General features: G+C 46.9%; 1 protein-coding gene across 2 annotated transcripts in view; it reads left to right on the top strand.

Annotated features, from left to right (window-relative positions):
* LOC135205643 (signal recognition particle subunit SRP54-like) overlaps positions 1-23,181 on the top strand; it is a 203,839-nt gene that overhangs the window by 12,391 nt on the left and 168,267 nt on the right. For both annotated transcript variants that reach the window (XM_064236461.1, XM_064236459.1), the window contains exon 2: positions 18,213-18,495. In XM_064236461.1, coding sequence (XP_064092531.1) covers positions 18,241-18,495 — 255 coding nt within the window. In that variant the 5' untranslated portion in view covers positions 18,213-18,240. The remainder of the gene's footprint in view (positions 1-18,212; positions 18,496-23,181) is intronic.

The raw sequence follows: 23,181 nt of genomic DNA, 5'->3' as shown, positions 1-23,181 counted from the left end.
TCATGGAGGAGGTGAGGCAGGGCCTAGCCTGGTGGCTGGACGACGGGAACCTCGTAAGAGGAGTGCCTCTTCGCACCCCCCGGAGATGTTGCTGTTTTCAGACGCATCAACCGAGGGATGGGGTGCACACCTGGAGGAGTTGCTGGCTGCGGGTGTGTGGGATCATCACAACAAGCACCTTCACATCAACGTCTTGGAGCTCAAGGCAGCGTTTCTCGCTCTCCAAGAGTTCCAGGACCATCTGATGGGACACTCAGTGGTGTTGATGAGTGACAACACCACGGTAGTGGCGTACGTTAACAAACAGGGGGGCTTAGTGTCCCTCCCGTTGCATCAGTTGACGTTGCAGATGCTCGAGTGGGCCGTGGCACACTCAGTAGAGCTGTCAGCCCGCTACATTCCAGGCAAGAGGAATGTAGTAGCAGACAAGCTCAGCCGTCGGGATCAGGTGATAGGAACCGAGTGGTCCCTTCACCCAGACATGGCGGAAAGGCTCTTCAACCTGTGGGGGCGTCCAGTCGTGGATCTGTTTGCCACCCGGCTCAACAGAAAACTCCAGGTTTTCATGTATGACACTTACCTGGCAGGTATATATATAGCTATATTCTCTGTTCGCACTGGCAGAATTTTCAAAACTCGCGGCAACCGCTAGATCACTGGTAGTTCAGGTGATCGCCACCCGCTCCCGTGGCGCGGTGGTGCTCGGAATCATTCCCATTTTCGTCAGATTTTTTCTGCCACTGAACCGGCAACATCGTTGTTGGTTCCCTGCTAGAATTCGAAACTCGTTAGCTGACTTTCGCTGTACTTGGATGGTTTATTGGGTATCGTATTGGAAGGTTGGATTGGCAATCGCGATTGGAAGTTATTATAATGTCTGATTCTGGTATAGTTTTTCGAGTGTGTATGAAAGAAGGGTGCAAGGTGAGACTGCCGAAAGCTTCGGTAGACCCTCACACAGTATGTAAGAAGTGTAGAGAGGTTTTGTGTACTTGGGATAATAGATGTAATGAGTGTGAAAGTTTAAATGAGAAGGAGTGGAAGACTTTCACCAAATATGTTGAGAGACTTGAAAAAGGATAGAGTAAGAAGATCGGTGTCTCGTGAGAGGTCAGGTTCTTCTAGTAAGGCCTTGAATACTTCTGTTATTTCTCCCCCTTCTTCCCAAGTAGAAGTTGTTAATCCTTCTCCTCAGGTCTCTCCTGCGCCCGCTGCTGTTTCTGAGGATACTAATATTGTGAAAGTGTTTGCCGCCCTTGCGTCAATGGGCGATCAGATTCAGCGTCTTACAGACAAAGTGGGTACGATGGAAAGTGTCAGTGTAGTGGAGGGGGCGGCTGATCGTCTCACTCGTGCTCCTAGACCTAGGCCTCTGCCAAGCTCCCAGACCCAAGCGGAGAAGGCATGTCGACAGTCGAAGGGAGGCGAGAGGGGTTCCCTTATGATCAGTCGTCCCTTCAGGCAGTCCTGTTGCGTCCCAGGCTGCAGCAGTGCGCCATAGAAAAGGCGACACCTGGGAAGTGTTTTTCCTCTACAGATAGTGCTGCATCAGGCAGGTATGGACGTTATGCGGAAAGTTTCGCGTCCTCTGAAGAGGACGCATAGACCTACGTCTTCTCAAGATGAGCGTTACCCTCAAGAACGGTGGAGTAGTCCCGAGATTTTCTCTTCTAGTGATGAGGAAGAGATGATTCCGATTAAAAGGAGGAGATCCTTTAAGTCAAGACAAGACGCAAGACCTCAGGGGTACGACGGTTCTCTGGATAGAAGCCCTCCTTCTGAATTCGGCGGAGCAGTCTCTCCGATATCTTCTCCTTATCGTAGAACTCAAGATCGAGTTCTCGTTTTGATGATCCGTCTCGTCGTCGTTCTCCGCTTGCTCAGACTTCCCGCCAGGAAGCAGAGACTAGAACTTCCTTGAAGAGATGCAAGGAAGGTTAGCCGATTTAGTTAAATCGTGGGGAACATCGGAACATCCTCCTACGAGGCGTAAGGACGCATCTCTCCCAGTCAAGTCGTCTAAGAGGACGCATGATGGTTTGCCTCCTTCTCGTCATGCTTCGGAGTCTCGGGTAGTACGCAACTTAGACGCAGGACGCAAGTTACGAGAACAGGAAGCAGGACGCAAGTTTCCGGAGCAGGACGGAGGACGCAAGCTTGCCCGGAAAACAGGACGCAGGACGCAACCTCGGAGCCTCAGAAGGACGCAGGACGCAGGCGGCAGGAGCCGGTTTCTTCCCGCGAGGTTGGAGAAGATTGTTCTGCAGCAAGACCTGGGTTTACAGGATGTGTCTTCGGCAGAAGAGGAAATGAATTAGAAGACTTAGAATCTGATGGAAGTGGAAAAAAGAAGGTGAAGCACCTTCTTCAGACTATAAGAAATTGACGAATTGCCTTCTTTCACTTTTTGAAGGGGATTTTCAGCCTGCAGCTCCGACATCACCCCTTTCTCAATTCTCCAAGAATAAAACCCCGAAGAAGTCCTCGTTTTTGAAGATGAAGTTTTCGATTACGGCTAAGAAGGCTCTTCAAAGAATTGATACGTGGTTGAAGGAAAAGAGGGAAGCGGGCAAGACTGTGTTCTCTTTCCTCCTGAAACAAATTGCATCGAAGTCCGGAATTGGTATGCGACGGGGGAAAATCTCGGCCTGGGAGTTCCTGCTCCTCCCAGGGGAGGGTTTTTCCAACATTGTTGACAGTTCCCGCAGACATGCCTTGAATTCGGCCAAAGTGTGGTTCTCCATCAGAATTAGATCATCTCTTGAAAGGGATTTTCCGGACCTTCGAGTTTTTAATTTTCTGGATTGGTCCTTGGGGGCTCTGGGACGAACAGTGGAAGATAATGAATCAACGGCTTCTCAACTCCCAAGCAGTTATTATGTCCTGCATGGACAAAGCCTTAAGGGATGGAGCGAATGAATTAGCATCTCTTTTCACCGCAGGCAGGAGTTTTAAAGAAAAGGTCACTCCTATGCTCTTTTGCTGCTAAGGGCGTTCTAACGCCTCCAGAAATCCGAATTGGTTACTCCCCACTTTCGGATCAATTGTTTCCTGCGGATATTCTCAAGGATATTTCGCTTTCCCTAACTCAGAAGGCGACGCAGGATCTGTTAACTTCCTCGGTAAGGAAAATTTTTACCCAACAAGGGGGTTAAGAAGACCCCTAAGGAATCAAGGCAAACTAGTCAGCCCTTTCGAGGCAAGTCCTTTTCTCGTCCTGCTTCAGAGCAAGAAGAGCTCCGTCCAAGAGGGGTTCGAACACCCAGTACTAAGCAATGAACAACAAGTCTCAGACATCAGTAGGTGCCAGACTCCAGAAGTTTTGGGAGATTTGGCAAGAAAAGGAGCAGATCCTTGGGTCGTCAAGGTAGCCAAAGAAGGTTACAAGATCCCTTTTCTGAAGAGACCACCTCTTGCGACATCGCCAAGAGAACTTGGAGCTCACTACAGCGATCCAGGGAAACAAAGAAGACTACAAGAACAAGTTCTTTCTATTGCTCAGAAAGGGAGCAAATAAGAACTGTTCTGGATCCCTTATCTCCGGGATTTTACAACCGGCTGTTTTTAGTAGCGAAATCCTCGGGGGGATGGAGACCAGTACTGGACGTAAGTCAACTCAATTTATTTGTGGAGAAAACAAAATTTACGATGGAGACGACCGATTCAGTACTGGCAGCGGTACGTCCAGGAGACTGGATGGTCACCCTGGACCTTCAAGACGCATATTTTCATATCCCAATTCATGCAGGATCCAGGAAGTACCTGAGATTTGTGATCCAGAACAGGGTCTTTCAGTTCAAAGCCCTCTGCTTTGGACTGTGCACAGCCCCACAAGTTTTTACAAGAGTGATGGCGAGCGTGGCGAAGTGGCTACATATTCTAGGAATAAGAGTGTCTCTATACCTGGACGATTGGCTCTTAAGAGCCCAATCAAGGAAGCAATGTCTGGAGGACTTAGAAATGACGTTAACATTAACGAAAGAGTTAGGGTTGATGGTGAACTTAGAAAAGTCAAATATGACCCCCAGTCAGGAGCTAGTTTATTTGGGGATTCTGATCTCCTCAGTGACTTTTCGGGCTTTTCCGTCTCCCAACAGACAAGAGCAGTGCATCCGGAAAGTACAATCCTTTCTAGAGAAAGAACAATGTTCAGCACGAGAGTGGATGGATGAGCTTACTGGGGACACTCTCGTCCCTGGAACGGTTCGTTTCTCTAGGAAGGCTTCACATGAGACCCTACAAATATTTTTGAACCAAGTCTGGCCCAAGAAAACACAAACCAGATTCCTTCCTGTTTCGAATTCCTCGCAAGATCAAAGAGGAATTGCGGTGGTGGGGTGGCTAACTCCGGGGAAGTTAGCGAAGGGAGCGTCTCTCAGCAAAAGAACCCAGACCATGTATTGTTCTCAGACGCGTCGGACGAGGCTGGGGGAGCGACTCTCGGACATCAAGAAGTTTCAGGTCGTTGGAGCAAGGAGGAGCGGCTTGGCATATAAACAGGAAGGAACTGATTGGCGATTTTCTTGCTTTGAAAGAGTTCAACGCGGTGATTCGCAACAAGGTGGTACAAGTCAACGCGGACAATACCACAGCTCTGGCGTACATCCGCAAACAAGGAGGGACACATTCAATCTCTCTTTGCAAGTTGGCGGAGGAGATCCTTCTTTGGGCAGAGAAGGAAAATGTAACCCTTCTCACCAGATTCATTCAAGGGGAGAAGAATGTGAGAGCGGACCTGTTGAGCAGGGAAGGTCAACTTCTATCAACAGAATGGACTCTTCATTTAGAAGTATGCCAGAGTCTGTGGAAATTATGGGGTCGCCCAGTGGTGGACTTGTTTGCGACAGCAATGACAAAGAGATTGACAACTTATTGCTCTCCAGTCCCAGACCGTCAAGCAGTCGCAGTAGACGCCTTTCTTATAGATTGGACGGGGCTAGACGTCTACGCCTTTCCCCCGTTCAAGATATTAGGAAAGGTTTTTGAAGAAATTCAGGGAGAGTCAAGGGACAAGAATGACTCTCATAGCTCCATACTGGCCGGCCCGAGATTGGTTCACAGAGGTACTGGAATGGACAATAGATGTACCAAGGACACTCCATCCAAGAGTAGATCTACTCAAACAGCCTCTACTTCAACAGGTACCACAAGAACACCCTCGCTCTGGGTCTGACTGCGTTCAGACTATCGAAAGACTTGTCATAGAGCGAGGGGGTTTTCTAGAGAGGCGGCCAGAGCGGGGTGGCCGGTAAGCTAGAAGAGCCTCTACTGTTAAGGTGTACCAGGCGAAGTGGGAAATCTTTCGCAAGTGGTGCAAGAGTCGGAAGATTTCTTCATCCAGTACCTCTGTGACCCAAATTGCCGACTTCCTTTTATACTTAAAGAAGGAAATAAAATTGTCAACTCAGACGATTAAAGGGTATCGGAGTATGTTGGCTTCAGTATTTAGACATAGAGGTCTAGATATTACAAATAATCTAGATCTGAGAGACCTCATAAGGTCCTTTGCAACAAGGAAGGAAACCCCAATACAGAGCGCCTTCCTGGAATCTCGATGTGGTCCTGAAATTTTTAGGAACTAGTAAGTTCGAACCGATGGATCAAGCTTCGTTGAGAGATATCTCAAAAAAAGACCATCTTTTTGGTGGCCTTGGCCACAGCTAAAAGGGTGAGTGAGCTGCAAGCAATTAGCAAACATATTGGTTGGAAACATGACAAAGCGGTTTGCTCATTTCAGGAGGGGGTTCTTGGCCAAGAACGAGAATCCAGCTCATCCATGGCCAAGGTCGTTTGAAATTATGGGTCTTTCAGATCTAGTAGGACAGGAACAAGAGAGAGTTCTTTGTCCAGTAAGGGCATTGCGCTATTAGTTTGGAGAAAACAGTAAGATTAGAGGAACTTCAGAATCACTGTGGTGCTCTGTGAAGGATCCTAGCAGAGCAATGACCAAAAATGCTATTGCCTTTTTCCTTAGGGAACTAATTAAAGAATCTCATATGTTATGCCAAGAAGAAAATTTCGGCATCCTTAAGGTTAAGGCGCACGAAGTGAGAGCAGTAGCTACTTCGTTGGCTTTTAAAAAGAATATGGCCCTCAAAGATATCATTGAAACGACGTTTTTGGAGGACTAATTCAGTGTTTGCAAGTCATTACCTTAGAAACGTCAAAAACAACGTTTGACAATTGTCAAACGTTGGGTCCATATGTATCCTCAGGAGCAGTATTGGGCAAAGGATTTTCCACCCCATAACTTACTAACATGCTAGGTATTTTAATGAAGTGGTGTTGTTTTTACGGTTGTCTGAGAGGGTGATTCCCTCTTCAGTCTGTGAAGTGTAGTGTGTTAGGTTAGTTTTGTGTGTGGTTCAGTGTCTAACTTATCCTAGCATGAATGCCCGTGGTAAGAGAGGGCTAGGGTTTCTGTCAATTGGTCCCGTCCAGTTTGTCAGACCCTTGTATTTAGCTTCATCAAACCTAATAGGTCACGTCCTAGTTGGAAGCTACTAAGGTTTAGCAGGCTAAGAGGCAGGAATGCTGAAGTCAGCTACCTTAGCAGGTAAGGAATCTTAAGAGTATTTTAAATTTTAAAATTTTAAAACTCTTACAATGTTGCTGTTTTTGACCCACCTCCAAATGTGTCAATCAGCTATATATATACCTGCCAGGTAAGTGTCATACATGAAAATGATGTTATTATGATATAACAAAGTTTCATGTATACTTACCTGGCAGGTATATATAATTAAATTCCCACCCACCTCCCCTCAGGAGACAGGGTTCAGAGAAAAATCTGACGAAAATGGGAATGATTCCAAGCACCAGCGCCACGGGAGCGGGGTGGCGATCACCTGAACTACCAGTGATCTAGCGGTTGCCGCGAGTTTTGAAAATTCTGCCAGTGCGAACAGAGAATATAGCTATATATATACCTGCCAGGTAAGTATACATGAAACTTTGTTATATCATAATAACATCATTTTGTACTCAGCTGTGCCAGACCCATGGGCAGCTGCAGAGGATGTTCTTCAAAATCCGTGGGACAACCTCTTCGTTTACGCCTTTCCCCCATTCTGTCTGAATCGCAAGGTGATCAGCAGGGTGCTGGTCACCGCGAATCTTCGGATGATTCTGGTGGCGCCCAAATGGCCTCAGGCTGTTTGGTATCCGGACCTGCTGGCTCTGCTCGCCGAAGCACCGAGAGAGATTCCCCCTTGGCACAACCTCCTGTGCCAGCCACACGTAGAACGGTACCACCGGTCGGTTCGGTCCCTTTGTCTTCACGGCTGGCTGTTATCCACCATCTCTTCCGAGCGAGAGGCTTTTCTTGCCGAGCAGCAACAGAGATGGATGGGTATCTCAGACAGTCCTCTGCAGCTGTATACCAGGGAAAGAGTCTGTCTTCTGTGGTTGGTGTCGTGGACGGGGTCTCTCTTGTCTCAGCCACTCTTCAGCAGGTAGCAGATTTCCTCGTCTTCCTTCGCTAAGAAAAGCTCCTCTCCGTCTCCGTAATTAAAGGTTACAGAGCCGCCTTGGCTCTAGTCCTTAAACTGCGGGGAGTGGATATCTCCTCTTCCTTCGAGATCTCCCTCCTTATGAAGAGCTTCGAGAGGTCTTGCCCACCCAGGGAACTCAGGCCCCCTGGGTGGGATATGACTCTCGCCCATAGGAGTTTGACTCGAAGTCCCTTCAAGCCACTCCGAGAGTTGCAGACAGAGATCTGACCCTCAAGAACCTCTTCCTGCTGGCCCTGGCATTGGCGAAGAGAGTAGGGGAACTTCATGGTCTTTCCTTCAATGTTAAACATTCCAGGGGATGTGGATCTGTGACGCTCAATTTCGTCCCGGACTTCGTAGCGAAGACTCAGAATCCTTCTGTCCCTGACGACCGGTTCAAGTCATTCACGATCCCCTCCCTGAAGGACTTCACCGATAACGATGCGGATGAGATGCTGCTTTGTCCTGTGAGGGCACTACGGCGCTATCTGAAGAGAACTCGACACCTCAGGGCTGAGCGTCGACACCTCTTCATTAGCACCAGGGTTACCAAGAAAGAGGTATCCTAGAACACACTTTCTTTCTGGCTGCGTCAGGTGATCAGGAGGGCGCACGACGCAGGTGGTAGTGACGACACTCGTACCCTTCGTCCGAGAGCCCACGAAGTCAGAGGTATTGGTCCAACCCTTGCGTTCCGCAAGAACTTCTCCATGGCACAGGTTCCGAAGGCAGGGTTTTGGGCCAACCAGACCACCTTTACTCCCATCTACCTTCGGGATATTGCCCACAGGTCCTTGGACACCTTTTCCTTGGGACCTGTGGTAGCTGCTCAACAAGTTGTGTAGGTGCTGTACCCCGCTGGACAGGAGGCAGATGCAGGTAAGCTACAAGACCGAGCTCCAACCTATCCCTTTCAGTAGGGATAGGAGCATTTATCCACCACTCCCCTAACAAGGGGGGGAGTGGAGGCCAACAAGAGACAAACCCATGACTTCAGATTGGCTCTTGAAGTAGGAACTAGTTCTTGCTTGCTATTTATAAGAGGTACGCTTGCCTTCCTGTTATAAATTTGGTCCAGAGGTCTGACCACTGATCCCGCAGTGCACACCCCGATCAGCTGGGCAGAGGCAAGGATCCCTCCCTCTGCTCATACGACCAGGGAGGGAACCAAGGTCGGATGAACACCAGTCTGTTTATTAGACTCAGATTCCACCCACCAATAAGTGAGTCTTCCTATTGTTAAAGGACCGATGGTTTGTATTACGTATGGGAACAAATCACATTTTGCCGAAAATTGTATTTTTATACATTCAACTTACCTGTCAGATATATACTTTGCTTTAGACTCCGTCGTCTCGACAGAAATTCAAATTTCGCGCCACACGCTACAGGTAGGTCAGGTGATCTACCGTGCTGCCGCTGGGTGGCAGGAATAGGAACCATTCCCGTTTTCTATGATTCTTTCTGTCGCCAGTACTGTCAACATTGTTGTTGGTACCTCCTGGCTGGAATTCTTTTTTCATCGCAATTGATCTTCTTGACCGACGTTTGGTGACGTACCTGGATCGTTGTATTGGCATACGCTATTTGTGGACCGTTTATTGAACTTGATTTTGGATTTTTCTAAGAATGTCTGATTCGAGTGTTGTTGTGAGGTGTGTGAATGAGGGCTGCAGGGTGAGAATGCCGAAAACTTCGGTAGATCCTCGCACTGCATGCAGGCGTTGTAGAAAGTATGAATGTTCTTTTTCTAACACCTGTAAGGAGTGCGAGAACCTGAGTGCAGAAGAAGGGAATGGAAGAATCTTACTTCTTATATGAAGAAGCTAGAAAGGGATAGGCTGAGGAAAGCTTCCAAAAGCCGAAGTAGATCTAGGTCTAGCGAACTAGTTTCTAGCTCTCTAGCTTCTCCCCATGATGCATTAATTAATCCTTCTCCCCCTATTTCTGCCCTTTCACCCATTTTAAATCCTACAGATTCAGCAGCGGAAATTGCGGATCTGAAGGCTACCCTTCATAGAATGCAGGTCAAAATGGCGGCATTAGAAGGTAAGAGTGGTGATTTAACAGTGGACAGTGATGTGAGTGTCCCCAGTGTTGTGGAGGGGGCGTCTGATCGGCTCTACAACGCTTCCAGGTCTAGACCTCTTCCAAGCTCCCTGGTCCAGAGGAGAAGGAATGTCGAAAGCCGTACGAAGGTTGAGAGGTCCCCACCGGTCAGGAGGTCCCCTTGGCAGGTTCGTACGCCCCAGACTGCCAGGGATCGCTACAGGAAAAGCATCCTTCGTGAGTGTTTTTCGTCGTCAGAGTCGCCTTCACCTAGAAGAGGAGCTGGAAAGCTACGGCGCTTGACTCGAGTCCAGAACACTTTCCTGAAGAGGCTTCTTCAGTAAAAAAGAGAACCTTTTTGATTCCAAGAGCTGTAAGGGAATCTCAGACACCTTCCAGATCTCCCTCCCCTCGTTCCGACACGGACAGGGATGCGACTACTGCTCAGATCCTACAAAAAGTGCAGGAACAGATCTCCTCATTGGTTGGAGTTCTTTCCAAGAAACCTCATAGGAAAGATAACTCCCTTCCTATAAAGAGGTCCGCGGCGCTCTCAGAGGTACCTCCCTCGAAAAGAGAGGTTCCTAAGATTGTTCCATCTTCTCCCAAGCAACGAGCTCCTATAGATGAGTGGTTTTCCTCAGACCTGGAAGAACCATCTTGGCGAGAAGTGCCAGTTAGGACAGAAGCCCTTTCCAGGCAAGGAGAACTTTCCGGTAGAGAGGAGAGAATGTCCAGGAACGAAGAAGTAGACGAACTGAAGGACCGTTCCATGGATTTTTCGGCAAGAGGCACCTTCCAAAGGTGAGGAATCTATTAGGCGCTCGGAAATGATCAAGCGCACGGAATCTTCTACGGTAACAGAACATACCAAAGAGTTTCCTTCCAAGCGCTCGGAACATCGCGGACGTTCCGATCTCTCCTTACCCGTGGAAGAACTATCCAGGCGCGCGGAATCTTCCAGGCGAGTGGAACATTCCGAACGTTCCAAACTTTCCAGGCGCGCGGAACCTTCCGCACAGGCGGAACCTTCCAGACACACGGAACTTTCCAAGCATTCCACTCAAGCGGAAGTTTCCAAGCGAGCGGGAACTTCAAAGCGCAGATCGCCTTCAAGACACTTGGGACTTTCCAAACAGGAATCTTTTTCCGGAAGAGTGGAACAGTCCAAACGAGCGAGACTTTCCAGACGAGAGGAATTTTCCGCACGAGAGGAACTCTCCGAGCGCGAAGAGCTTTCTACAAAAGCGGAACGTTCCAGACATGCGGAACCTTCCAGGCTAGAATCGCCTTCCAAGAGTTCTTCTCCTCGGAAGCGATCTTCCTCTTTGGGACTTCAGAAGGAAAGATCGGTGATATCATGTAAGAGAATAGAAAGGACTTCCAGCTCTCTTACAAAAGAACGTAGAGAGTCTTTTTCCGCCAGTCCTTCCCCGAATAGAGGCTCTCCTAATGCAGAATATGTGCGACCTACGGAGTGTTTGTCCGTTGCAAGGGATCGTTCTCCTTCAGCTGGGCTCGAGCTAGAGGATATCTCGGAAGACGAAGCCCCAGCTAATGAAGGACTGTCTAATTATAAGACTTTATCCGCACTTCTGCTCCAGGAATACGGAGAATCGCTGAGCCATGCCGCTCCGCCTTCGCCTCGGTCTCTCTATTTGAGCAATAAGCCATATAAGTCCTCTGCCTTCTTGAAAATGAAACCGGCCATTTCAATGAAGAAGGCTCTTCAATCTCTCGGTTCTTGGATGAATTCCAAGAAAGAACTAGGAAAGACTGTCTTCTGTATGCCTACCTCCAGACTGACAGGTAGAAGAGGCATTTGGTACGAAACAGGAGAGAATATGGGCCTATCTCTTCCTGCTTCTACAGAGTCGGATTTCTCGAGTCTGGTAGACTCTTCTAGGAGACAAGCCTTATCCTCTGCACGATCTACTTGGAGCATGTCTGATTTGGATCATCTCCTCAAGGGTCTCTTCCACGTGCTGGAGGTTTTTAATTTCTTCTTAGACTGGTCCCTTGGGGTAATTTTCTAAGAAGTCTCAAGAATCGGAAAGTCCTAGCCCGGAAGTGCTTCATAGCATTTTGGCCTGTATTGATAAGGCGGTCCAGGATGGTTCTGGAGAAGTATCTTACCCTCTTTGTTTGGAGCAGGGATACTTAAGAAGAGAGCAGTTTTTGGTTCTTTTCTGACCAAGGCTGTTTCCTTCTCAGAGAACTGCATTGCTGTTCGCTCCTTTATCTGAACATCTGTTCCCTTCTCAGTTAGTGAAGGAAATATCACACTCACTTACTGAGAAGGCGACGCAAGACCTTCTTGTCCAATCAGCAAAGAAGAACAGAACAGTTACGACAGCTGCTAAAAAAGTCTCACTTCCGTATCAACAGCCCGTTTCATGAGGTCCCAAACACGACCCCCCTTCAAAAAGAAGACTTCCGACAAGCGAGGAAGAATCATACCGCCTTCCGTTCCTTTAAGAAGGGAAAATAGCATACAGAACCTCCAAACACTTGTGGGCGCAAGGCTACTGGAATACTCGGAAGCCTGGGCAAAGAGAGGAGCCGACCCTTGGTCGATGTCGGTTCTGAGAAAGGGATATTGCATCCCCTTCAGGGACAGACCTCCCCTGACGTCGACTCCTTTCGAACTGTCAGCTCGTTACAAGGAACCTGTGCTGAGAAACACGCTCCTTCAGATGGTAGAGGAAATGTGGAACAAGGGAGCCATCGAGCCGGTGCTAGATCCACACTCTCCGGGATTTTACAACCACCTTTTTCTAGTCCCGAAGGCTTCCGGAGGGTGGAGACCGGTTCTAGATGTAAGTGCCCTGAACCAATTTGTAGAAAAAGAGAAGTTTCCGTATGGAGAACTTCTGCATCGGTGATGTCAGCCCTTCGTCCAGGAGATTGGATGGTCTCCCTGGACTTACAAGACGCCTACTTCCATGTTCCCATTCATCCCTCGTCAAAGAAGTACCTTCGTTTCGTAATGAAGGGTAAGATTTTTCAGTTCAGGGCCTTGTGTTTCGGCCTATCCACAGCTCCTCAGGTTTTTACGAACCTAATGAAGAATGTAGCGAAGTGGCTTCATTTAAAGGGAATAAAAATCTCCCTTTACTTAGACGACTGGCTAATCAGGGCCAGATCGGAAACTCAGTGTTTGGAGGACCTAAAAACGACCTTAGACTTGATTCGATCTCTAGGATTACTCGTGAACCTCGAGAAGTCTCAGATGATCCCCAGCCAGAACCTGGTTTATCTGGGGATTCAGATGGATTCTCGGGGTTTTCGAGTTTTTCCTTCGCAGGAAAGACTCATACGAGGCTTTATGAAAGTCTCAAACTTCTTAGGGAGAGAACAAAGTTCGGCGAGGGAATGGTTGATCCTTCTAGGAACTCTTTCCTCGCTGGAACAGTTCTTCCCCCTAGGGAGACTTCATACTCGCCCCCTGCAGTTCTTCTTAAAGAAAGTATGGAACTGGAAGACAGGACAACTTTCGGACTCGTTCCAGATACTCTCGAGGTAAAGAATCACTTGAGATGGTGGTTAGCCCCTCTCAAAAAGAACGAGGGAGTGTCCTTATCCGTGCTGAACCCAAGCCAAGTGTTGTATTCAGACGCTTCGGAAACGGGATGGGGTGCGACGCTAGGAACAAGAGAAGTGTCAGGCACCTGGACGAACGAGCAGATGTCATGGCACATCAACTGCAAAGAATTGATAGCCATACACCTTGCCCTCAAGTACTTCGAATCAAGAGTCAGAGACGGGGTGGTCCAGGTCAACTCGGACAACACCACCGCTCTGGCATACATTCGAAAGCAAGGCGGGACTCATTCGTTCTCCCTCTTCGAACTGGCGAGGGATCTCTTAGTTTGGGCAAAGGAGAGAAACATCATCCTCCTCATGAGATTTGTCCAAGGAGAGAGGAACGTGAGAGCAGACAGACTGAGCAGGAGGAACCAGGTCCTTCCTACAGAGTGGACCCTCCACTCAGAGGTCTGTCGACATCTTTGGGCTCTATGGGGGAGACCTCACATAGACCTGTTTGCCACGTTCCTCTCCAAAAGGATAGACATCTTCTGCTCTTCAGTAGAAGATCCGAGAGCATTCGCTGTCGATGCCCTTCTACTAGATTGGTCGGGCCTCGATACATACGCCTTTCCCCCATTCAAAATTCTGGGCGAAGTAATCAGAAAATTCGTGGCCTCAAAGGGGATGCGGATGACTCTAATAGCCCCATATTGGCCAGCTCAAGATTGGTTCACAGAGGTACTGGAATGGACGGTGGACTTCCCCAGATCTCTTCCAAACAGAGCAGATCTGCTCAGACAACCCCACTTCGAGAGGTATCATCAAAACCTCCCCGCTCTCGCTCTGACTGCCTTTCGACTATCAAAAGACTCGTCAGAGCGAGAGGCTTTTCTCAAAAAGCTGCAAAGGCTATCGCTAGAGCCCGTAGACCGTCAACTATACGGGTCTATCAATCGAAGTGGGAAGTCTTTAGGAGATATTGTAAATTGAAGAAGCTGTCCTCTTCCAATACCTCTGTGAACAACATTGCAGATTTCCTTCTTTTCTTGAGGGAGGAATCGCATCTTTCCGTATCCACTATAAAAGGGTACAGGAGTATGCTTTCAGCTGTTTTCAGGAACAGAGGCCTAGAAATAGCTGGATAATAAGGATCTTCATGATCTGATCCGGTCTTTCGAGACTTCAAATAATCAATACTCCTAGAACCCCGAGCTGGAATCTGGACGTAGTCCTAAAATTTCTAACCTCGAAGTGGTTCGAACCTCCACACCTTGCCTCCTTCAGAGACATTACGAGAAAATGTTTATTCCTGTTGTCTCTCGCTACAGCCAAAAGAATGAGCGAGATACACGCTCTTGATTCTAGGTTTGGTTTTAAAGGAGAGGCTGCCATTTGTTCGTTCCAGACTTTATTTCTGGCAAAAATGAAAATCTTTCAAAGCCCTGGCCCAGGAGCTTTGAAGTAAAGGGCCTGTCGAACCTAGTAGGCAAAGAGATTGAGAGGTCCCTTTGCCCGGTAAGGGCCCTTAAATTTTACCTGAGTAAAAAGAAGCAGCTGGGAGGTTGTCAACAGGGTCTATGGTGTTCTGTGAAAGATCCTAAAAGACCCGTGTCTAAGAACGCCTTAGCCTTCTTTGTAAGAAGTGTAATTACTGAGGCTCACAATGATTGCCCAGATGACTCCTTCAAACTTCTTAGAGTTAAAGCTCATGAAGTTCGAGCGGTTGCTACGTCTCTAGCCTTTCAAAGGAATATGTCGTTGAAGAATATTCTCGAAGCGACATATTGGAGATGCAATTCAGTTTTTGCATCTCATTACCTGAAGGATGTCAGGGTAACTTATGAGAAGTGCTTCTCTCTCGGTCCGTTTGTGTCAGCGGATACGGTGCTGGGACTTGGAGCAAAAACTGATCCTTAATTACTGTGTATGTACGTAAACCCTATAGTTAGAGATGTTCTTGGTTTTCGACTGTCAAAGGCACTAGGCGTCGCACAGGCAACCGTGGCTTTTTGTCAGAAGGAACTGAAGAATATCAGACAAATAAGGGTGTACAAAAAATTTTTTTTGGTACTGGTGTGTGTGTGTATATAGTGGTGTTGAGTTTTTGGGTTGTTGTCAGGAGTTGGGGATACTCCTTTCAATCTTTAGAACTAACACAGGTGTTAGGATCAGGTGGTCGGGATGTATGTTTTTGCTCCTCGTATATGCTTTTAAAGCAGGTGTATTGTCATATTAGTGGATTAGCACCCATTGACAAAGGCCATTTAGGCTCTGCCGAGTAAGTGGATAAGACCCCATTGGCAGACCCATAAGATCTCTTAGCCATAGATCACTATCTCGCTGAGCCTCTTGAAGCGAAGCAGACTCCTGGGCAGTAGCCACGAAGTCTTCCGCTTAATCAGGTAGGAACTAAGGTTTATTTGTACCTACAACATATGTTTTTTACCTGTCTATTTCAGTATTTAGCTGTCTCTTACCCACCACCAAGGGTGCCAATCAGCTAAGTATATATCTGACAGGTAAGTTGAATATATAAAAATGATATTGTTATGATACAATAAAGTTTATACATACTTACCTGCAGATATATACGATTAATGGCCCACCCAGCCTCCCCGCAGGAGACAGGTGGTAGAAAGAAAGAATCTGATAGAAAACGGGAATGGTTCCTATTCCTGCCACCCAGCGGCAGGACGGTAGATCACCTGACCTACCTGTAGCGTGTGGCGCAAAATTTGAATTTATGTCGGGACGACGGAGTCTAAAGCTAAGTATATATCTGCAGGTAAGTATGTATAAAACTTTATTGTATCATAACAATATCATTTTTCCTAACTATACAAACCTGAGGTCCTTTACACATAGTCCCACCTCATGCCACCCCTCACTGTTTTTCCTGGGCCTAAAGCAAAGTGACTCCTCTCCTCTCAGTCGCACTGACCGCCGACTATCGGACAAGCAGTTAACTACCGAACCCCCTTGTTCGAAGCTTATGACCGGTTCCAGCTGCTGCTAAGTTACATTCCTATTGTTAAAGGACCTCAGGTTTGTATAGTTAGGAAAAATACAATTTTCGAGATTGTGATATTTCATAATCAAATCAAATCAGTTTACCCTATAGCTAGCCTATTGTTATTGTAAAGATTTTGGATAATTTTTTTTAGTTCATCTTTTTTTTCTTTTTTTCTTATCACAACGCAGCCCAAGTACACAAGTATCTTGCTTTTTTCTTTTGAATTGGTGTTGACCTACATAAACGATCCCACATAGACCACATTAATTGAAATGAAGCATAGATTCGTGCCACCAGTTCTGATGTTAGCTAAGGTATTCATTCATCATAATCCTTCATGTCAAATGTTGACATCATAGAGATTAGGCCTACACATCAATATCTTATATTTTGAGCAATGACAGGGCATAGACCTGCACGTCAATTTCCTATATTTTGATGCAATGACAGGACATAGACCTGCATGATAATTTCTTATATTTTTTTTTGCATTTACTAGGTATATTTTTATTTAACAGAGTTTAACAAAAAAGTGGGCAGCAAAAGGTGTAAAGGAAATAGTTTGTCAGTGTTTAACTGCTTTATGCCCTTTTTATAGGTGCTGCAGTGGTAGGTCCTGTGAGGATCGTGCTGGCAGGTCTCTTTTACCTTGAAAATATTTGGCAGTAGTGGCTCGCTCTCTCTCTCTCTCTCTCTCTCTCTCTCTCTCTCTCTCTCTCTCTCTCTCTCTCTCTCTGGCTTACTGAAGGAGGTTGGTAGCTTTTGGTTTGCCACTGCTTACCTCTGCTTCGCTTGAGTACTAACAATGGTTTCTGCTCCTTGATAATCTGAGCAACCCATCTTGTGATGCTGTTTTTACTAAGGAACTCAAGACTGTCGATGACATGTAGTACTGAATGTTTTGCCTTTGCAGATATCCTTGCACTGATGAGCACAGTTCTTACATCTCTAATGCTGCTTTCTTTGTCAACAGACCATCTGCTATAGCCAAGGAGAGTAAGACTCATTGATGGAATAAGGTTAAGAAGCACATGCCTCTGCCTCCTCATAGTTGTGCTCCCCATTTTTTTTCTCCTTTTCCCTCTGTGGGAAGAAGTAGTAATCTAAGAAGCTCTCTCACAAGAAGTACTATCATGCTTTGAATAAAAACCTTCCTTCTTTGGGGGGTTTTTGAAAACATTCACTTGCCTGCAAGTGGAACATCTACCTTAGGTTAGCTTGACACCAGGTTTTTGAGTTTGTTCATGAACCAGTGTCTTTCTGTTTCTTTTCAAGAAACAAAGACTCACCCAGACACAATCTGTTCATGCTTCTGCCAAGATGCACAAAGAAGAGTCAGTGCTACCTTTTCTCTTGGTACGTGTACGATCCTCAAATTGAACACATGTACATAGAGGGTTCTTGTGCAAGAGGCTGCCACATTATGGTACCACTGGACCATGACAATCTGTATGTGTGTGATCATGAAGACCATTGGGCAGTGCCTTGTTCATTCAGAACTCAGTGTACATGTACTTTTACTACATTACATACCGAGATGTGTTCATATGCCTACGCTCTGTCATTGGGCAGTGCCTTGTTCATTCACAACTCAAGAGTATATGTATGGATCAGGCACATGCAGATAGAGGAGAGGGTTTGCTATTAGTATACTTTTAGTGTCATGGCAAGCCTCTTGTTCTTGATCATGCAGACACTTGTTGTTCTTGATCAGTCCAAGATTCTCAGTGTGCATGTGTGGTTTAAGCTGATCTTATGAAAGTCTACAGTATACCTTTTTATGATGAGGAAGATATAGTAATGCAGTAGTACTAATTATTTAAAGAATATTGCAATAAAACCATTTGAAGAAATATTTGAAACAATTTAAACACCCCAAACTGTTTTGCCAAGGGCTATTTTCGTGTCATATTTATTTAGATAGTATAAGTTGTGTAAGGTGTTATCATAGAATGTTCAGTAGTGTAACCATTAAACAGTAGAGATCACATGTTTATATTTCAGTCAAAAGTTATATCAATTCGGTGCTTTGTAGTAAGTGTATGGTACATATTTGTCCAATATGGAAAGTTAAGCAACATTAAAAATCTTTTGGGAACTTTGTTTACCTATTTCATTCTTTTCAGTTGTACAGTAGTTTGATAAAGATCCAAGATGGTGTTAGCCGACTTAGGCCGGAAGATCACTTCGGCCTTGAAATCTCTCAACAATGCTACAATTATTAATGAAGATGTATTGAACGATCTTCTCAAGGAAATTTGTGCAGCATTACTGGAGTCAGATGTAAATATTATGCTTGTAAAGACTCTCAGGGAAAATGTCAAGAAAGCAATTGATTTCAATGAGATGGCTGGTGGGTTGAACAAGAGAAGGATGATTCAGATGACTGTCTTTAAGGAACTTGTGAAGGTAAGTTTAAAGTTGAATTTTTCTTTTTTTTGTGTTTATCAAATTGTTTTGTCCATAGCAATGAAGCAAAATTTTTCAAGTCAGACTCCTTGGGAGTGATTAAGATTTCATTAGATTAAGGATAGTATAGCATAGCATTAAGTTCATTGTTTAATCATTCCTTAATATGTAATATTATTTTGTAGTTGATGGTGATTCACACCTACCAGCACCGAAGGCTTCATTTAAAAGGTTTTATATACTTTATTCTTGGTCGCAAAAATACAAGGAAGTTTTGTATAAGTGACTTTCCCAGTAATTACATAGCTTATATGTTCCATGTAACAGCAGCTGTTTTGAGACTGTTGAGCTCTTCATCTTTCAACATCTCAAATGTCGTAGTGAACTCTGAATCATTCGGCATCTGTTGCCAGGTCCGAGTCCTTCATGACCTGCCTTGAACTTTATAATCAATGATCCAGATCAGTCATTACTTTGCTCTATAAGGTGCTGCATTACTTTCTGGAAAGGCTCGTCATTCATAAACTGGATACCAGCCATTTTTCTCTAGTACTAGCTAGCCCAAGAGAGAGAGAAGTGTCTAAGGACACATTGTCTCCCCTCAGGCTTCGTGAGACAATTAGAAGGATGATTGTACTCTGCAACTGGCGATAACGACACCTGTGTAATCCCATGGCCTCATCAGGAACACTTTTACTTTGTTCTTCCTTCAGGTCTTTGCTCACAAGTCCTTGGAACCTTTTTACCTTGGACCTGTGGTGGCTGCTCTAAAAGATGTTTTCTTACCCAACTCCTTTAAAGGGACATGTTGCATCTCACCTAAGATGTGTGGCTCTGGAGGTGAGAAGGATTCTTCAAGAGTGACTGGTCTCGCCTCGTCCTCCTTCTTTTTGGGTTGGCTGGAATGAATTATCCTGATTCCCTTTTTTGTTCATGAAACTTACCTGTCAGATATATATATAGCTGTATTCTCTGAAGTCCGACAGAATTTCTAAAACTTACGACACACGTAGTGGGAGTTAGGGTGGTTAGTACCCATTCCCGCCGCTGGGAGGCGGGTATCAGGAACCATTCCCATTTTCTATCAGATTTCTTCTGTCGCCGGTGTCGTAAACACCTGTTTACACACCTCCGCCTCAGGATTTTGGAAAACTTTTCATATTGCTTGAGTATCCTCTTTGACTTTTTGGTTTTTTGATTGGATCGATAGCTTGGCATACGTGATTTGGACTGTTTATTGATTTTGGCTTAGATTTTTCCCTTAAAAATGTCTGGATGTAGTTCTGCTAGCGCCAGGGTGTGCTCGAAAGTGGAATGCAAGGTTAGGCTACCAAAAGCCTTGGTTGATCCTCACACATTGTGTAAAGGGTGTAGGGGGCAAGAGTGTAGATTTGATTTGCGCTGTAATGAGTGTGAAAGCTTAGATGATTTGCAATGGAAGACGTATGAATCCTACGTTAAGAAGTTAGAACGTGATAGGATTAGGAGGTCTTCCTCCAGGAGTAAGTCGGGTAGCAGACAGGGTATTAATGTATCCCCTTCTAACCCTCCTTTAGAATTTGTGTCTCCTAACCCTGTAGTGTTGCCTTCGGGCCCTCAAGTGGTGTCTGCGGAGGGTAATGCCCTTTCGCTTATTCTAGATTCATTGAAGACGCTTGAATCTAAAGTGCTTGCCCTTGAAAACAGGCAAAATAAGTGCAGTGATAGTGCCCCTAGTGAAGTGGAGGGGGCGTCAGATCGGCCCTATAGCGCCTCTAGGCTGGGACCTCTGCCGGACTCCCAGGACTCAGGGAGAGGGCATGTCGAAGGCCGAAGGAGGGTTACGGGGATCCCCCACCGATCTGGCGTCCCTTCAGCAGTTCCTGTGGACGCTTCCCAGGCTGCTAAGGAGCGTGCTCGAGCACGTATCCTTAAGGATTGTTTCTCGTCTTCCGACGCGTCCTCCCCGCGCAAGGGGTGGGAATCTCGAGCGGATTCGCGACCTCTGAAGAGGACTCTTCAAGAGCTGGACGCTTCACGTCATGCTATGTCTGAGTGGCATTCTTCTCCGGAAAGCGTAGCCTTTCCGCCCCAGAAGAAGTATAGGACGTCATCCGACGAGGACGCCCTCGAGCGCCCCAGTCGCTCTAGAGCCAAGGCTGTTCTTGGGAGAAGGAAGAAGGCGTCCCCTCGCCCCTCTCCTTCTCGCAAGCGCAGCTCGTCTCCGCGTAAGGAGACATCTCAGACGGAGATCATCATTGCGATGCAGCGGCAACTGGACGCTTTACTGAAACAGAAGGAGACGGTCCCGCGTCGAAGGAAAGACGATGGACTGCCTATCAAGAGATCTAAGCAGTCTTCTCCAATGGCTCCTTTTTCGTCCCCGTCTTCTGATATTTCGCCCTCTAGACGTCGTTTTGCTCCCCAGGGTTCATCTAGAGGTGACGTTAGACACCAAGTTAGAGAGAGTTCTCTGCATGCTCCTCTCCCTTCCCGTAGAGAGGACGCTCGGCGTTCCGACTTCGACGCTTCTGCTGACGACGATTTGCGTTCTGCACCTCTTCGACATGTCAGTGTTGACGCTCAACGTTATGTTAGTCGGGCAGTGGATCAAGTTTCTTTGCTGGACGTTCGGAAGGACGCTTCGCGGGACGGTAGAAGAGTCTCTTTGAGGACGCTCCGTTGACGCTTCGCTGGACGCTCGGTTGGACGCTGATTTGGACGCTCGAGAGAACGCTACATTGGACGCTCAGATGGACGCTCGTAGACGTTCTAGTAAGACCTCGGTGGACGCGAATGTGGAAGTTCGCTGTCACTCGGATGTGGTTCCCGAGCCTTTGGCACGTTCGCCTCTAAAAGGGACTCCTGATCCTGTTACTGTTAAGGATCCGTTACCCTCGTCTTCTTTTCATCGTTCAGATAGGAGACTTGGAGCTAAAGGACTTCTGCCTCTTCCTTCGGACTTGCACTCGGGTAGGGAAGAAGGAGAACTTAGCGGTTCTTCGGAGGATGTGATGATGATCAACCTGCTACGTCTGCCTCGTCAGATTATCAAGTTTTGGCACGACTACTTCGTGATTCGTTTGGGCGATACTTTTCAGCCAGCTGCTCCTCTTCTCCTCCTTCTAGTTTTCGTCGTCGAAGACAAGTAAGTCTCCAGGTTTCGTGAAGATGAAGACGTCGTTATCTACGAAAAGAGCTTTCCGGAAGGTAAACGCCTGGATGGAGTCTAGGAAAGCAAAAGGAAGAACTACTTTCGCCCTGCCTCCGTCTAGACTTAGCGGTAAGGCAGGGATGTGGTATGAGACAGGCGAGGAATTAGGATTGAAGGTTCCTACGTCGGCTCAAGGTGATTTCGCCAGCGTGGTGGATGCCTCAAGGAGGGCCCTTTTAGCATCGGCTAAGGTTTCTTGGACGACTTCCGAACTGGACCATCTTTTGAAGGGACTATTTAGGTCCTTAGAAGTTTTCAACTTTTTAGACTGGTGTCTTGGAGCCTTAGACAACCAATCTCGTAAGCCAGACTCGATCAGCTTGGGGGAGCTGTCCAGTGTATTGTCATGCATGGACAAGGCCGTCAGGGATGGCTCAGAGGAGTTAGCCTCTCATTTTTCAGCAGGGGTTCTTAAGAAAAGGTCGCTTTATTGCAACTTCGCGGCTAAGTCTGTCTCTCCCGCTCAGAGGACAGAACTTTTGTATGCTCCCTTCTCGAGTCATCTCTTCCCCCAAGCTATGGTGAAGGATCTGGCAGTGAGTCTGCAGGAGAAAGCCACACAAGACCTGTTGGCTCAGTCTTCGAGACGTCCGGCTGGCCCTTCAACATCGTCTGGAACGCAACAGTTTAGAAAGCAGAAGCCCTTTCGTGGAGGGACTTCCGCTAGATCGTCTCCTCGAGGAAGAAGCCTTCCTAGAGGTAGAGCCCCTTCCAAGTCTAGGGGTAAGAAGTGAGAGATCGTGCCTTCAGTCACCGGTAGGAGCCAGGCTGCAGTTGTTTGCAGAAGCCTGGAGAGTAAGAGAGGCAGACACCTGGTCTCTCGACGTCATAGAGAAGGGTTACAAGATCCCTTTCATAAAGCCGCCCCCGTTGACTTCCACTCCCAGGGACTTGTCCCCATCGTATCCGCTAACAAAGCGAAAGATTCTTTTCGACCTGCTCGAGCAGATGCTCGAGAAAAGAGCAGTGGAACAGGTTTTAGACCTGGCAACGCCAGGATTTTACAACAGATTGTTTCTGTACCGAAACAATCGGGAGGGTGGCGGCCCGTCTTGGATGTAAGTCGTCTAAACCTCTTTATAGAGAAGCAGAGGTTCAAGATGGAGACACCTCAGTCAGTTCTGGGGGCCTTAAGACCTGGAGATTGGATGGTATCACTCGACCTCCAGGACGCCTACTTTCACGTCCGATACATCCCCAATCGATGAAGTACCTTCGGTTCGTATTGAAAGGGAAGGTCTTTCAATTCAGGGCTCTTTGTTTCGGACTGAGTACGGCCCCTTTTATCTTCACCATCTTAATGAAGAACGTGGCGAGGTGCTCCATCTTTCCAACATCAGAATCTCGCTCTATCTAGACGACTGGCTCATACGAGCCTCCTCGCAGACCCGGTGCCTGAAAGGATTTGAAGACGACTCTGTCTTTAGCTGCGTCCCTGGGACTTCTGGTGAACTTCGAGAAGTCACATCTGACCCCAACACAGTCCATCGTGT

Source organism: Macrobrachium nipponense, chromosome 24 (genome assembly GCF_015104395.2).
Source record: "Macrobrachium nipponense isolate FS-2020 chromosome 24, ASM1510439v2, whole genome shotgun sequence".
Taxonomy (NCBI): Eukaryota; Metazoa; Arthropoda; class Malacostraca; order Decapoda; family Palaemonidae; genus Macrobrachium; species Macrobrachium nipponense.
This window is presented reverse-complemented; position numbering and strand designations above follow the sequence as displayed.